The following is a 15565-nucleotide window of genomic DNA, read 5'->3' on the forward strand; positions in this document are numbered from 1 at the left end:
GATATGACCTAGTACTTACTATCTATATAGTACTTACTACCTACTACATACTGCCTAGTACCTAATGCATACTATCAAGTACCGTATTTTTCGGATTAAAAGTCACTCCAGAGTCGCTCCAGAGTATAAATCGCACCCCCGACCAAACTATGAAAAAAACTCAGATTTATAATCCAAAAAAAATACAGTATATTCTATCTAGTATATACTATTTATCAATAGGCCTGTTCGAGTTGAGCCAAGCCTGTGCAGAACAGGTCACCAGTGATTGCTGCACAATGTCTCTGTGCTCTTTATGCTTGAAGAGTTACTTTTACTGTCTGTCAACATATGATACATGGCATTACAAAAATGAAAGTGATGGATATGAACATACTGCAGTATGGTAACTAGGATAACTGGTTTTAAAATATGCCAGCAAAAGACTACGCATAAGAAGATGAACGTTGTCTCCTTTCCCTGCAGTATGAAGGGGTTAGTCTTCCCCTGTTGAGTTTTATCCAACACTCTGTGCTATTATCATCATTTCCCACTAAGCAGAAGCTCCCCAGATACTCCCCAGAGAGCGGCATTGAGCTGTACAAGCGCCTTTGCCATGTAACCATGGAAACATTCCCATGGCATAGCCCATTACAGAAACAGACACTTACACATCGGAAAAGCTTTCGGGGGAAGATTTCAGCCCCGGTTTGAAAACGCCGCAATTGTCTTTTTCTCAAACTTTAAACCTCAATCTTGCATTACCTGTGCAAGGATATGTGGGACACATTTCTTTGAGCTTTTTCAGGCTTTCAGTAAAACATTTAAGGATGTCTAGATAATTTTTATTAAAAGGAATAGCTAGGGGTGGGGGATTTTTGGAAGAAGCAAATGCTCCTGGCCAAAACCTCTATAGAAATTCCACCTAGCCAGCCGAAAAAATGTTAAAAACAAATTAGACACAACTCAAGATTGCATCATATAATAAAATGTACAACTGTAAATACCTCGAAACTCCTGACTCATTTCATCAAGCATAGATAAAAAAATAACAAACAACCCCCTAGCAGCCCTTCACCTCAGCATCTGCATCCTCTATCACCTAAATGGTCCTTGATGAGGTTAAGTACAACAGTAGCCCCTGCCTGACTTTTTCATATATTCAGCTGTGGGGAGCAATTATTCTGGAGGCCTGCTTGGTTTTGATTAAGTCACGTTTTATTATGCCATCGCTGCACCTGTGTAATGAGTCTGGCGCAAGGATGATAAAGCTTTGATAAAACATCCAACATGGCTGTTATGACTTCTCAGGCATCTTGAATAAAAATGGCTTTGGTGAATGCTTAGTCTAACTCTTAGTGTCAGGATGTAGTTTGTTTACCTTGGGGGAACAGAGGAAACAGAGATAGGGTGGGCATCTTTTAGGTCCCTACTGCAAATACCAACCCTGGGCCGATCAGACATGTACTACATCAAGGCTTGCATGTCTTAAGCCACAGTCATCACTCACATCCACAACACTGATTTCTCTATTATGACATATAATTACATCTGTGACTAATGAGTCACCTAGGAATAGGTTGAGGTGAGGTTATCAATATTGAGTAGCACTATCAAAGGCAGACCTTTGCCTTGAATACAGGATGACTCATGATGGATCTTTTGGTTTTAGGATGCTAATTTCTGAAGTGACTCATCACTTCCATATGACCTTTAATTGTGCAAAGCGATAGTCGATTCATCTTTTCAGAAAAAAATGTCATAAAAGTTAGATTGTGAAGTCTTAAGGGGCCCTCGTTGCCTGCTACTGATTAGTTTGGGTTGGACCAAATTAAACTGAATAGCGAGGGGATGTTGATTAATGTTGGAGTCACTTCAAACTCACCTTGATTAATTCCACAGAAATCATTATTTGTGTGCTGAACTATTCTAGCCCGACAAACAAATAGTTCATTTCATAAGCTTATAACCACACACACAGCACAACGTTATTTGACAATGACATTTATCCTCAACACTGCACCAAATGGTCATGTCTCTATTTGTAATGAATGTATATATGGTATATATTCATTACAAATAACTGTTGCCATATAAGGCAAGAGTTTCTACTGAGATATATGCAGAGGGCATTATCAAATGAATGACAATGGGCAGCTTTGTGCAAACTTACTTGCTTCAGGCAGGCTGTGCGGATCCTGAGATTTGGAACTGGTCCAGATGCTTTAGGCACTTGAACACGGAGATGAACAGTGACCTCTTCTCTTCCCAGCATGGACACTCCATTTACCAGCAGGCCCAGTAACACCTGTTCCTGCTGAGGTACATATCAAAAATTACATTTTAACATCTGTCCCCAAATCCCTCATTGAATCTTTGCTCACTTTAACATTACAGATATCAATCTCCCTTTTAAAGGCAAAACTTGAGAGGTTCATTAATTAAGCATCATTATCCATTTACAGTAATAAAAACTGTAGTCACAATGAAAAGCACACTGATTACACAATAACTATCACACATTTTACCACTCAATGTTGAAACTGGATGATATATTTGCTTGATGTGCCAAAATCCCTTTAAGAGGATAAACTTCAGGCTTTTAGCATTGCTTTTCTTTCTTCTATTCAGTGAGAATTTCACTTCCAACACTAAAACCAATTGTTCTGATTGTTTTCACATCAAAATGTCATTTGAGTTGAACTGTTTCTGTATAACCCCTCACAATCACAACATGGGATAAGCAATCACTTGGGGAAAAGTAGAGCAGACGCCGGCTGCTTAATTGGCTGTCAAGTATTTCATCTGAAATAGCACTGCATTCATATGATGTGATGAAGAAGAGGAGAGTATGGATGTTGGGGCTTGAAGCGGTGGTGTTGGGTCAAGCTTTTGTGAGTTGATTGGTTGTATGACTCATGTCTATTGTATAATAGTTTGGACAACCTAGACAACAGATTTCACAGGTCTTGACTTATTATCTACCATAACTTTTGAACTTATACGACTCTGAAGGTTGTTGAGCTTTACAGAGAATCATAAAAGTTATCAGCTATCAATCAAAGGTGATTAATGACACTTGTCCCATTTGTTAGATGTAACAGAGACGTGTCTCAGAAACAGAAACAGAAACAAAAACAAAAACAGACATACAAAACGTGTGTTTAAACTCTTTGTGTCAGGCTTAAAATGAAAAAGAAAGTTAAGACTAATTTTGACTTGTAGCCACAGTATGGCTTTAACCCTGGAGAGCTACAGACTGCAATGTAGTTAAAACACACGACAAGGCCATTAAACTAAGACAAGGAACGTAAAACCCTCATGGAAAGATGGACAGAAACTCATCGAGCCATATACTCCTCTCCTGACATTCCTTTTGACAATTACTTGTGTAATACAATTGCTTGCCAGCTGGTGATGGGAAGCAATTTGACAGTTTTATCACAATTTTGACAAAAGTAATTTACTTGGCCAGTCCTCTTGTGCTTCTGTGGGAAATAAATCATCAAAATAAAAATAAATAAACGGCACCCCACCAGGATTTGACAGTTCAATGTCTTCCAGCCCTAGCACAAATGGTGTAGTCTGAACCTAGCATCATAAAAATGTGAGTTACCAGGGCTGTGCTGTGATCCATCATCTGTCTGGGGGACAGTTTGGTGGTCCATTGCTGTTCATAAGACAGCTGGGACTATACCCATGCAGCTGTTTACAGCTCAGCTTTATTGGGGGTGTAATTAGTTTATTCTCAACATTTCTAGGTCTCTAAAAGCTTTATTCGGTTAGGATCAGTGTGTGCTCCCCTACAGTACACTGAAGAGCATAATGTAAAGTATATTTTAGGGTTAGTTCATATAGTGTAGTATTTTGAAAAATCATTTCAGCCTTGCAGCTCTGAGTAAAAGGCTGGAGTACAGCCGAAACTGTCAGCTAAGAAAAGGTAAGAGGACATCCTTACCATACAACTAACTTGTCTGACTAGAAGAAACTTTAACTTTCAAAATGGATAAAGAAGACATTAGGAATACAATCGATCTTTGAGATATCTTGTTTCTAGCAGCCTCTTTGGCAGTAAGATGTAATTGTAGGTGAGCCTGTTCTTTCAGAGCCCTCCATCTTGTCATGCTCACGGTTACTATGTGTGTTGACAATTTTTTTAAATTTTTAGCAACCTTTATTGAAACAAATTAACCTCTTTACTTCCAGTCGGTCACCTATATGTAACCCTCTTAAATCCATACACACATTATTACAACTTTTCCACTTCTGCTCTTACTACAAGCCTGTCTCAAGTTGGGAGTTCCCGCGAGAACGCGTTAGGACTTACCGGTAATTGTTGTCTACATACGTAATTGGGATATGTTCATATATGTATTTAAATAGGTGGAAATAACAACAGTACTATATACTGTATTTACGGTTTGAATCAAGCAAAGTGATGTTTGTATTCTTTAGTGAGCTTTTTTAATTTCAATTCTTAAATGTGCCAAAATACCATCTAAAGAAAATAGTAATATTAGTTTTACTTCCGTCTTAAGCACTATCTTGAATATAACTAACTATAATATGTATCAATATTATAGTTAGTTATATTCAAGATAGTGATATAGATTTTTATGTATATATTTATTAGAAATAGTATGTCAACCAAGTACTAACTAATAAAATAATACCATAAGTAGGCCTATTTAGTATGATGAGGTTTCAAGACCCATATTGTAATACACTTAAATATACTGGCATAGGCTACATAGCTAAAAAATAATTGAGTGTAGCGTACCTGTATATAAACTACTCCTACAGCCTTCTGATCCAGAATATCACCTTTAATACGAGGGGGTGCATTTCACAGCAGGGGTGCTAAATACCGCACAACACCGGTCCTGGGGACCTGGTTGGGCCGGCAGACCAACAGCTGTCAGCAGTGTCACTAACATGGCCGCTTACATCTAGTCTAGTTTATTTACATCTTGCAACAGACACGGATATTGAAATAATCAATATATAGGCAAGTAGAAAAGCTTTCATGAGTGAGTCATATGATCAATCACCATTGTTTTAACTCACTCTTTGATGGATAGTAACTTAAAAGACAATGAAAAAGATGAAAATCTTTTAGCTACAACTTTAAATAGTGAAATATAGTTTTAACACCCTTTCATCAAGTATGCTGTTTTTCTAGCAGCATGACCTATGTAAGTTTTGACTTTAGTCATTTAAGATTTATTTCCATTGAGTATGGTGACTGTAAAATATATAAATAATAATCTATATATTTATTCGACATGAAAGCTCTTGTTGGAGTTATTAAACGCGAATGAGCTTCAGTGTGTTTTGCGTGATTGCTGTAGAAAGAAACACAATCTAATGTTCACATAATTATCTTGTGTGCTATCACCCTTAATTCTCAAAGGAGTACTCAATATTTGCATATATTATAGATTAGGGTTGCAGTGTGCATACTCGTTTCAGTGGGAATCACTCATGTTTAGTGATTGAAGAAGAACCATAGATTACATGAACACTTAAAAGCCATACAGTATTAGAGATTTACATTGAGCCCACTCTATTAGTTGTGAAATGTATTCACTTGAGGCCATTACCCTCAATATTTTAGTGAAAAAGCACAGATACCCCTAGGATTGAGCTTGTTGATCGTGTTGCAGTTGCCGTCGCGGTGGGAGCTGGCTTTGATGTAATATTGTGATATTTCATTTGATTATGCTGATTTGATTGTGCGAGGTCATCCATCCCGCCTGATGTCTCCGATATCCTTCAAAAGTATTTTACTTTATTGGCTTGCTGGTCTACCCGACAGAATTTCAATGGTTGTTTGATGGTATTAATGCACCATTTAAATGCAGACCCCGAAGTTGTGTGTGTGTGGGTGGGTGGGTGGCTGGGGGGGGGGGGGGGGGGGGGTACCCATGCGGGGAGCGCATGCATGGAATTTGAAAGTCAGATGTCATGGGAGTCAGTGGAGGGGAGGAATTTTCTCAAAATGCAGATACTTCACAGGAGTGGAATTTCAAATGTGCATTATCAAGTGTAACAGAAAAAAGGGAGCCCTTTTCTTTCAAGTAGCACCAAACTTACATTCACCCAGTTAACACTTTTTCCCACACGAATGAAGTGAATAGTGAATAGATGTGCAGCACACCTGAGATGAAACTACCACAATGGGAACCATCTCATTCAATGACAGAATTCAACAGGGAACAGAATGATCCATTTTTCAAGACCACAGTGCCTACGCTGAGCAACCATTAAAAGTATCTTTTATAACATCTGTCAATGTCCAGAAAATCTAAAACATCACGGCCAGAAAATAAGTCATGGGTCATGTAGGAGTTCTCCAGCCACTATTTCTAGAGTAAGAGTCGCCTTAAGATGGCAATCATTATTGTTTCAAATGTAACAGCTCTTAGCACTAACACATAACTGGACATTTAATCAAAAAAACTATATCTAACATTGAACATCTCCTCTTCTACTTTGTTTAGGAAAACATGGTTTGAAACTTGAAGGAAATGTAAAGTGTCTGATGAGTCATTGCTTAGGGAAATCAACTCATCTAGTCACACAGAGGTGCTAAGTTATTTATTGCCTGTCAACACGAGCTCTTTGTCCAATTTAATTTCTTGGTGCTGAAAGAACAGAGACAATACAGAGGAAATTTGAAGAGACTTACTCTATGTATGCAAACAGGATGTGTTCTTAAAAAAAAAAAGACAAACAATTTTAAATGCCTATGGTGTTTCTCTGTGGTATCTAGAGTAACATCTAGAGTTCTATGTGGCACTGATATGCTGTCTATACACACATACACAAATATAAAAGATTATGCATATCAGTAACAAACTACAGAAATGTGCACCAAAACAAATATTATGGACAGACATGGTCCATGGCCCATTTTGGACTTAGCAACAGCAAAGACGGTGAAGCTTTCCCACCTAGGGTCATGGATGTTATGTCCGCTGCACACCAACTAAATTGTTAGATTAATAAAGAATCAGGAAGACAGCTTTGTTATTGAATCTTATTTTGGCAAACAAATTGAAATGTGGCACCATGTTGTGGTTCAACAGAGGCCATCTAACAAACTCAGTAGAAACACTCACATGTCATTAAGCTTGAAGTATAGAAGTTGCAGCCCTATTTTACTTCAATCATAGTAACATTGTCGAACTGTGCTGAACTTATCGTGGCATTGCAGCTGACAATTGTTTTCATTGTCAACTAATCTGACGGTTATTTTCTTGATTAATCAGATGTTTAGTCTATAAAATGCAGAAATTGGTGAAAAATGCCTTTCATTGTTACCCAAAGCCCAAGAGGACGTCCTTAAATGTCTTGTTTTGTCGACTTAAATATATTCAGTATAAACTGTCAAAGAGGAGAAAATAACCCAGAAAATATTCACTCTTAAGAAACTGAAATAAGATCATTTCTACTTATTTTCTGAAAAAAAAAAACCTACTCAAACCGATGGACTGATGACTGATTATCAAAATAGTTGATTAATTAAATAGCAGTTAAGGCCAAGTTTTAACCAGGGTAATTAATTTAATTATCAAGCACTTATAGGATATTGCAATCCAGATCTTTAATAACTTGGTTGTCAAAGGATGTTAGTGGTTTAATGGGGGAGGCTGGTGTTTGAGAGATTATGAGGTGGATGATTAAAAAAAATCATTGCATGCATACATGTTAGTATTTGTATTAAATGGTAAGCAGTGTTTGGTTTGCATAAAGGTTTGGAAATTTGCCCTAAGAGTTCTGCCTAATTTTTACATGCTAGCATTTCAAGTATGCTACATTATTAGGGATGGGGTAGAGCTGAGCAAACATCAACGTGCCAGTATCTCAGCACTGTTTGTACAGTTGGCAAATGTTGATGTTTGCATTCAAATACTACCATTAGGTAATCATGTAACATATTTAGCTTGGAGGACAACTGAAGCTAACAGGAACTGGGTCATCCATGTTTTTGGTAAATGTCTTGTGGTTTCTGGAAATGCTAAATGGGATAGATAATTCATACTATAAGGATCATGGTACAAATGTTAATTGCAATTCATACAGTAATTATCAAGATGCAGAGTGGAGGACCAAAAGACTCAAAGTCACCCCAAACTCCCCTCCCCTATGTGCAGGTGTGTTTCCTCTTAATGTTTTTGCGTTTCATTTTTATTCCTGTATTTGTAGCAAGTCTTGATTGGCACGCATCCCAATGCTTGCATTTTTTCTCACTTGTTTTGTCCAAATGGTACACTGCAACAATTACTATATTCTAATTTCCAAAATGTAGAAAACTCTTACATTACAATAAATACACAATCCCAAATTGGACTCAATACCAAATCATACTACTGTACATTTTAGGACCACCATCTAGAAGACTTGACTCGACTTACAAATCACCTTCTCGCCCTGTAAGAAATCATCAATTTCAACTGCCCATGAAGTTCTTAACACAGTACAATGCACCAAACCTATCAATAGCTACACCTAACATGCACACAGTATGCAGCACTTGTACCTCTCATTCATGAGCAGAGCCCACAATATCCTAAAGCTTTGATAGAGTGTTAAAAAAGTTGTTGGGAGGATACACCAACCTTAAATATTTTTGAGAATATGTAATGTGCATCGCAAAACAGAGGCTTGGGCACAAGGAAAATGACAGGTGCAGCTAGTAAAAAAGATGGAGCGGTAAACACAAACGTTTTGCAAAATCAAGTTTTTTAACTTAGATAATCGCACCATTCACCCCCTTAATATATTAACATGGATCACAAGGTTCATTAGGAAAAAAAAATAAAAAATACTCACTCAAAAAAACAGTATCTCGGCTCCATCAATCCATTTTTTCAGCCTACTAATTTAGAGATCTGAATAAAACGCAATTTATCTGCTCTTACCAAATCATAATTGGCAATCTAATAGCAGTAAAATGATAGATAAATACTGACCAATCATAGCTAATACGAGCACTTTGAAATCGCTGTATCCCTTTTTACTAAAATGGAAGTTTTCCGCTAGAAATCATCAATGAGTACTAAGATACCTGCGCATACATGCACAGAGAAAGAAACATTTAACTCACCCCACCCTCATTCCCATGAAATAACCCTTTTAAATGCAAATGCAAAGGCAACTAGCTTCTTCTTATGCATTTTATTGTCTCCTTTGGGGTAGAGAGCCTTTTTGCTCTGCATCTGCATGTAGTTGCACACACACTGCAGCTTTACAGTTCACACAGGAGCAAAGCAGCTTCAGAATAAATTACAGAAAAAAAATTTCTACAATATTAGACGAGAAGATGCTATTAACTACAACCGTTACATAGATATAAAGAAAGTTATCATTTCAGGGTAGTCTGGTGGATACAAGTGGCCGGTTCTTTAACTTGATGTATAGGTGAGGACAGCTGGTCTAATTATCTTAGATTTATTTCCCTTTTAGGTTTCTCTGCATTTCGTCTGTAATGCCACAGGAACTATTTTTGTCATCTTTGCCTAACCTGTTGTTAGAAACCAGCCTTAACAATTAGAGTCTCACATAGAGAGAATGTGAGATGGCAGTGCGTGATATTACTATGCATACTTCAGCATGACACATCAAACAGGTGCTCAGTGGAGAAATATAGGTGCATCTACTGTAAATGACAGCACAACACTGCTGCCACCTTCTTTGGCTGGCAAAGCTCGGCCTTCATACTAAAAACCATTTTTCAAATATTCTCATATCCTCTTTTTTTAAACATTTTTACCCTAACTGAAAAACTAAACGTTATTACTCAGAAAACTAGACTTTTATACTGTCTTGTTGACTATAGAGTGAGCGGATAAATAATCTCTTGCTCACCTCTTCACATTGTAGACACATTACCATGAATGTAATGTGTGACAGGGTAACACTGCCATCTACTGACCGGAGAGAAAAATACATTTGGAAATACCATTATGTTCATCATCCCAAAAGACATTCATTCAGTGTAGGACAGGCCTTGAAGTGTTTAATTTTGGATTAAAAAGTCTGTAAAATAATACCAATATGGAAAAATAACACACAAAAACAAAAACACAGAATACATGCTACACATTTTTTGTTACACTAGGCTTCTTCCCATCACTTGCTTTCATCAAGGCCTTGATGGCCCTCGCCCTCATTTCCAACTCAAGGAGCTCCAGTTGCTGAATTGACGGCTGACATGCAGAAGGTGCACGACTTGACACAGGTCCACTTTGAACAGGTAAACTAACATCTGTGGGCGGTGGGGGCACACCCTGTTCTTTAGCTTCCTCTTTGCTTGAAGAGGATGAAAATGCTAAAATCTCACTGACACTTTTGTCTATGTCGCTTTGGATGTCTTTCTTTGCCTGCGGTGGTCGGAGGCCTGCGGGAGGTTCAGGATTTGCCGGGTTTGGGTTTACAACTGGGTCGGCACCTTCCTTGCTGCTGTCCACTATTTTCACTGCCACATCCACAGTTTTAACAGTCTGCTCCTCTTTGGGTCCCTCTATGTCACTATCGTAAGTGTCTGCGTTTATGCTTAGGACGTCACTCTCCTCGCCTGAACCACCACCCTCTGTAAATGAAATTACATCAAGATTTGAAATGGTATGCTTTTTATATTTTTTTCCTGTCTTTGGGGTCATTCATTGAGTGCCTTACATAATAATTACCTTGCTTAGGGTCCTCAGTTTTTACAGTTTCTTTGAGGCAAGATGTAGAGTCCACATTATTGTCCTGCCTTGATGGGGCAAATAAAATAAAACACATAAAAGTGTGAGGAAAGCATGGGAAGACGCTTTGCTTTTAATCTGAAATCGTGCCCTGAAAAAGCTGTTCACTCACTGGCTTTCCAAGATCTCTTCTGTGCTTTTGGTGTCATTTGCAGAGGTCAGTTCTTCCCCTAGAAACAAACATGACAATGTGAATGCAAATGCATTGTTTTACACTGTTTTGTTGCAGAGATTTATGTAGTAGTGATATTTTTTTCACAAACTGGCCTTAAGTCTTACCTGCCAAGATCTGTATAAGATTATTCTCTGAGATTGGCTCCAGTTGTTCCCAGCACACCTTTTTGATGTCATCTAAACTACAGTCCTGTGAATGACAGTGTATTTAATGGCATCTTTGACAATGGGTTGCTCTAATAGCCTCCCAAACAAACAGCAAAAGCATAAAACCATACTTCACTGTCTCAATATATATCAATTATCACTATTTAGTCAAAACTTGCAAGGCTTTCTAGAGTTGGCACAAATGTAGATGCTAGTATTTTACTATCAGGCTCCATAGCTAATTTATAGCTATAGAGACCCTCTTATCAGCAATTAAACACATGTTATGTAAAATAACTGACAAGCAACTTCCTATCTTACTTAAAGTGATGTTGAAGTATCCACAAAAATGCATATAAGGTAACTTTCAGTAAGTTGAAATGAAATACAACCATTAAATAATACAGTATATTCCTACAAAAAGATGGAACAAACCTTTTCATGAAATGGTCACTATTTCTCAGAGTGTTGTTGCTTTTTCAGCCAAAGCTGGTGCTGTTGGAATGCAGCCAACAGTACAAAATATGGCCATATATATTGGAAGATAACACTGGCCGAAGCTCAAAAGGTGTTCCTTATAACCACAAACTAATGTCAGTAAAAATACAGTCATGGAAAAAGACGTTTGTTAAAGTTTGTGGTGGACAAGCATTTTGAAGACAACATTTAAGGTAGTCCAAACCTAAATTGACCCTGTTGAGGAATTAGGCTAATTTCTCAGGGTAAGCCTGTCTTCTCATCTACAAATGATAAAGATATGGGTTTCAAACACTGATAGAAATGTCTTATTTCAGCCATTTGAAGATTGTGAGTTTAAGATTATAGTACATAGTGTTTCCATGATCAAACAATCACCTTAAGTTCATCAGGCAGCATTTTCCGTAGCTTCTTCTCCCCCAGCACATGGAGACACTGCTCCAGCATCTCCCGCCTGTCAGTGACATAAGCAGTGATGGGCTGGAAGGGCAGGCTCAGGTCAAGTCCGCCCTCCTCAATGTCACTGCCAATCCTGTCCAGCTCTGTGTCAGCAAGTTCATCCTTGGAGTCCTGCTTTAGGAAATCAATATGTTACTGTCTAACTAAAATGAAAGAATTTAAGGGTCGATAGAGGGAATCACACAGAATGGGGACCATTTTTTCTTCTTGTGTTATACTGTGAAAGTGGCTTCCTGTGTTATTCAAACCGGCTTTACGTAGTCCTAAAAACTCTAATTGTTATCAAGGACACAGGTTTGTTATTAACTGCTTACTTAAATGGGGGGGGGGGGGACCTAGATTTAGTTGACTGTCTCCGAGGTACATCTAGCTAAATCCATGCAGTAATACAATAGCCCTCTGATAAAGCCTAATAAGTTAACTTTATGGTTATGTGGAGGCTGTAGTTTCTGATGTTTTCAAACTGTTTTGGATTACAGAGGTGTTTTGGACATTTTATCCACCCCATATATCAATGTTTACATCAGTGTTACCTACTTGAATTTCCCAACAGCTTCATCAAAAATCAATACAGCAACCCTGATTTGAAAGACACCTGTACCAAAGTCTGAAGTCAGACACAACTACCTAGCTTCATAAATTGGCTCCATGTTTGGCACATCAAAGATATGTTTAACAACAGGCTGCCAAAGCCAAAAGTATAATAATAGGCTGCTATGAATTTGAACAACTATCCAACCCCCTAGGCCGTGAACATGACAGTATCAGAACCAGGTACACGGTTGGGAAAAAAACATTTTCGTTGTGGGGATAAGTCAGTCACAAAACCAAACCACTAACACATTAAGATATATTGGAAGCGTGCAAGGTAAACGCTGATACAATGTTGCAGTATCAGAACGTTATGACGTAAGTGTTCCCTTGTTTCAAATTAGGGAACGAACAGCAACACACTTCCGAATAATCCAATGCTTTTGTCGACGCTAATAAATACAAATGACAAATACAACTAGCTCGAATGTTACCTCCAAGTGTGATTCCGCACTTCTGCGTTTATTGTTGTCGTGTCGATCTTCAGACTGAGAGTGTTTTCGTTTCTTTTCAGTGTTACTTGACTTCTTTTTGAGCATTTTGGAGGTAAATACAGCAACCCTAATCCGGAAGACTGTCGAGGGTAAACTCGTTCACTTGTTCAAATTAAATGTCGCGGGGAGATGACGTCAACAGCGAGCGACGACTCCTTTTCTTGTTGACGCAAAAAAGCAGCCATTTTCTTTGATACCGCCCCCTATTGGGCTGGGGTATTGCTGTTTGCTTGTCTTGTAAATTTACCATGAAAAAGGGCCGACTCCTTACATATTTCGCAACATACATATTATTAACAACAACCCCCTGATTTATTGCACAGGATGAGGAGTGTTTTTTTTTTTTATCTTACTTGGTTTCTACTGTACACAAAACCCCAAATTGTTTTAAAATGTGACAACCGCTACCAGACTTGCAGTGTTTGACTATGAATGCCCATAATTGGTGATTGTATCTTTCAGTTCCCACATTCTAACAAAGTCTTCTTCTATTCATAACAACAACGACTGTCAGTCTTCTGCTGGGTTATGTATATAATACTCTGTTAATCTTAAGGCTGCACAACTGTCTGTATTTTGACTGCACCTTGATGTACCATTCCTGTGACCTCTCAAGCTGTTGATGGAAGTGCAAATACATCCAAACTGTATCCCATTATCATTTTACACTTCAAAGCTCGCTCAAACTACTAGTGACAGTCAATCACAAGTCCTCTTCCTGTATTTCACACAGTCTTGCCATCTCCCAGTCTCCATCTGCCTCACCATATCATCAAATACTGTGCATCGGATTCATTACTGCAAAAACCTTCAAACCCACTGTCGCTGCTCATTTACATCATTCAGGTTTTCACATTTTAAACCAGGCAGCGCTATTCTCATCAGTAAAGCATGTAGCCTATGTTTCAAAGGAATTTACAAAGGAATTTGGGGTGACACATACATAGGTAAGAATTGTTTGCAGAACTTATGCTACACTAATAGTTATGCAAAACAAAGAGACGTATGAAAATGTAGCTGTAGTTTGCATTATGCATGATCCATAGAAAATATGTAAAAATATGTCAAGAAACAGTGAAATTGTTATTTTACATACATTCTACATTCATACTACCTTTTCCTTTTCTTCTTTTTTTTTTTTTTTTTTTACATATATTACATGTGACGGAGAGAGTTATTCTACATACATTGGTTTCAGAACATATGTTCAAATTCACGTTCTCTGACATGATCACAAAACATTGCATTCAAGACTGGATTAGATCAACATGAGGATATATATTCTTTTCATTTCATAACATCATCAAATGAATATTCATACAGTACATTATAAATAATCAATGGCTTTGTAGAGAGCAGCACAATCCTTATATTACCAAAAAAATCTAAAGGACAAGCTAACATTAAAAAAGACCGTAATTATATTATATTTCACCGATAAACAACTCTTGTCAGTATGCCCTTCTTATTACCACCCAGGTAGCCATGCATGTTTTTGTAGCTGGACCGAGACACAGGTTTCAAGGTGGTGACGACACAAGCAAGCTGTAAATCACTCTAATTGGCTTCCCCGCCTCTGCCTAAAAAAAGGCAGGAGCCAATGCAATGGCTGCCTGGGCGCCATGGCGACAGCTGTCTCCACATAATGCAGGTCGTTATCCTGATGCCATCCGCCAAATTATGCAGTGAATATGGTGGGAGGTGTGCATCGATCACAATCACGTCACAATGTGTTTTCTTTGCAACATCTGCTCCCATGTGTGTGGATATCACCTCATTAAAAGGGCAATGATGGAGCTGGCAATGTTGCAGGGGACATTGCATTTGAGAGCCATGAAAAGGATTGGAATAACAACCACCCTCTGTATATTTGTGTGTTTGAATCCAGAGACTTTTAGCCAAATCAGTTCTTAATTATGTATGTTGAAAGTATGGTGCAGAGTTTTGTGGTATGAGACACTATTCCCAATAGCAGATTGTTGTATTTTTTAAATAAATTAAGAGAAATTGTGTTTTATGATTCTCACTTTGTCTTCAAAAGAGTGTTTGTTGAATACACAACAAGCTCCTGTTGTCTAATGAGGACATTTGGCTAATCAAAAGATGCACAGCAGTGAGTTACATGCTTTTGCTATTTTCTTCCCTCGATTTAGTTTAGTCAAAATGAGATTAAAAAGCTGGAGGAGCTCACTCCAAAAGAAACAAAGAAGAAAAAACAAGGACATAAGTACATAAGAAACTTAATGAACAAACTAAACATACATACTGAACATACATTGCAATAGTGTTTGTTTTCATGGGAAAATCTCCATTGTTTTCAGGCCATGATAACTTTCATACTTTTACAGCGAAAAAGGAGTAAGTACATGATATAATTTGCTAACATAACATATTGGCATATTTGACAACAATAGGAGATAATAGCACAGCCTTTGGAGGCAGTTCCAACATGTACTGGAGGAACCAGGGATCAAACCTTGAATCTTCCGA

The 15565-nt window shown here is 37.9% G+C and overlaps 1 protein-coding gene across 2 annotated transcripts; it reads right to left on the reverse strand.

The window, feature by feature from the left end:
* Positions 1-9362: 9362 nt before the first annotated feature.
* On the reverse strand, positions 9363-13148 carry caap1 (caspase activity and apoptosis inhibitor 1; the record flags this gene model as incomplete). 2 transcript variants are annotated; one of them, XM_083937491.1, is made up of 6 exons in its annotated part: positions 9363-10576; positions 10674-10741; positions 10846-10903; positions 11013-11097; positions 11910-12101; positions 13016-13148. In XM_083937491.1, the coding sequence occupies 6 exons, from the start codon at positions 13118-13120 to the stop codon at positions 10083-10085; spliced, it is 1002 nt and encodes a 333-aa protein (XP_083793617.1). In that variant the 3' UTR covers positions 9363-10082. The 2 variants fall into 2 exon arrangements, with proteins under 2 accessions (XP_083793617.1, XP_083793616.1); XM_083937490.1 differs by having other exon boundaries at positions 11910-12104; positions 13016-13120.
* Positions 13149-15565: the final 2417 nt, after the last annotated feature.

The sequence above is a fragment of the Echiichthys vipera genome, assembly GCF_963691815.1.
Source record: "Echiichthys vipera genome assembly, chromosome: 22".
NCBI lineage: Eukaryota > Metazoa > Chordata > Actinopteri > Perciformes > Trachinidae > Echiichthys > Echiichthys vipera.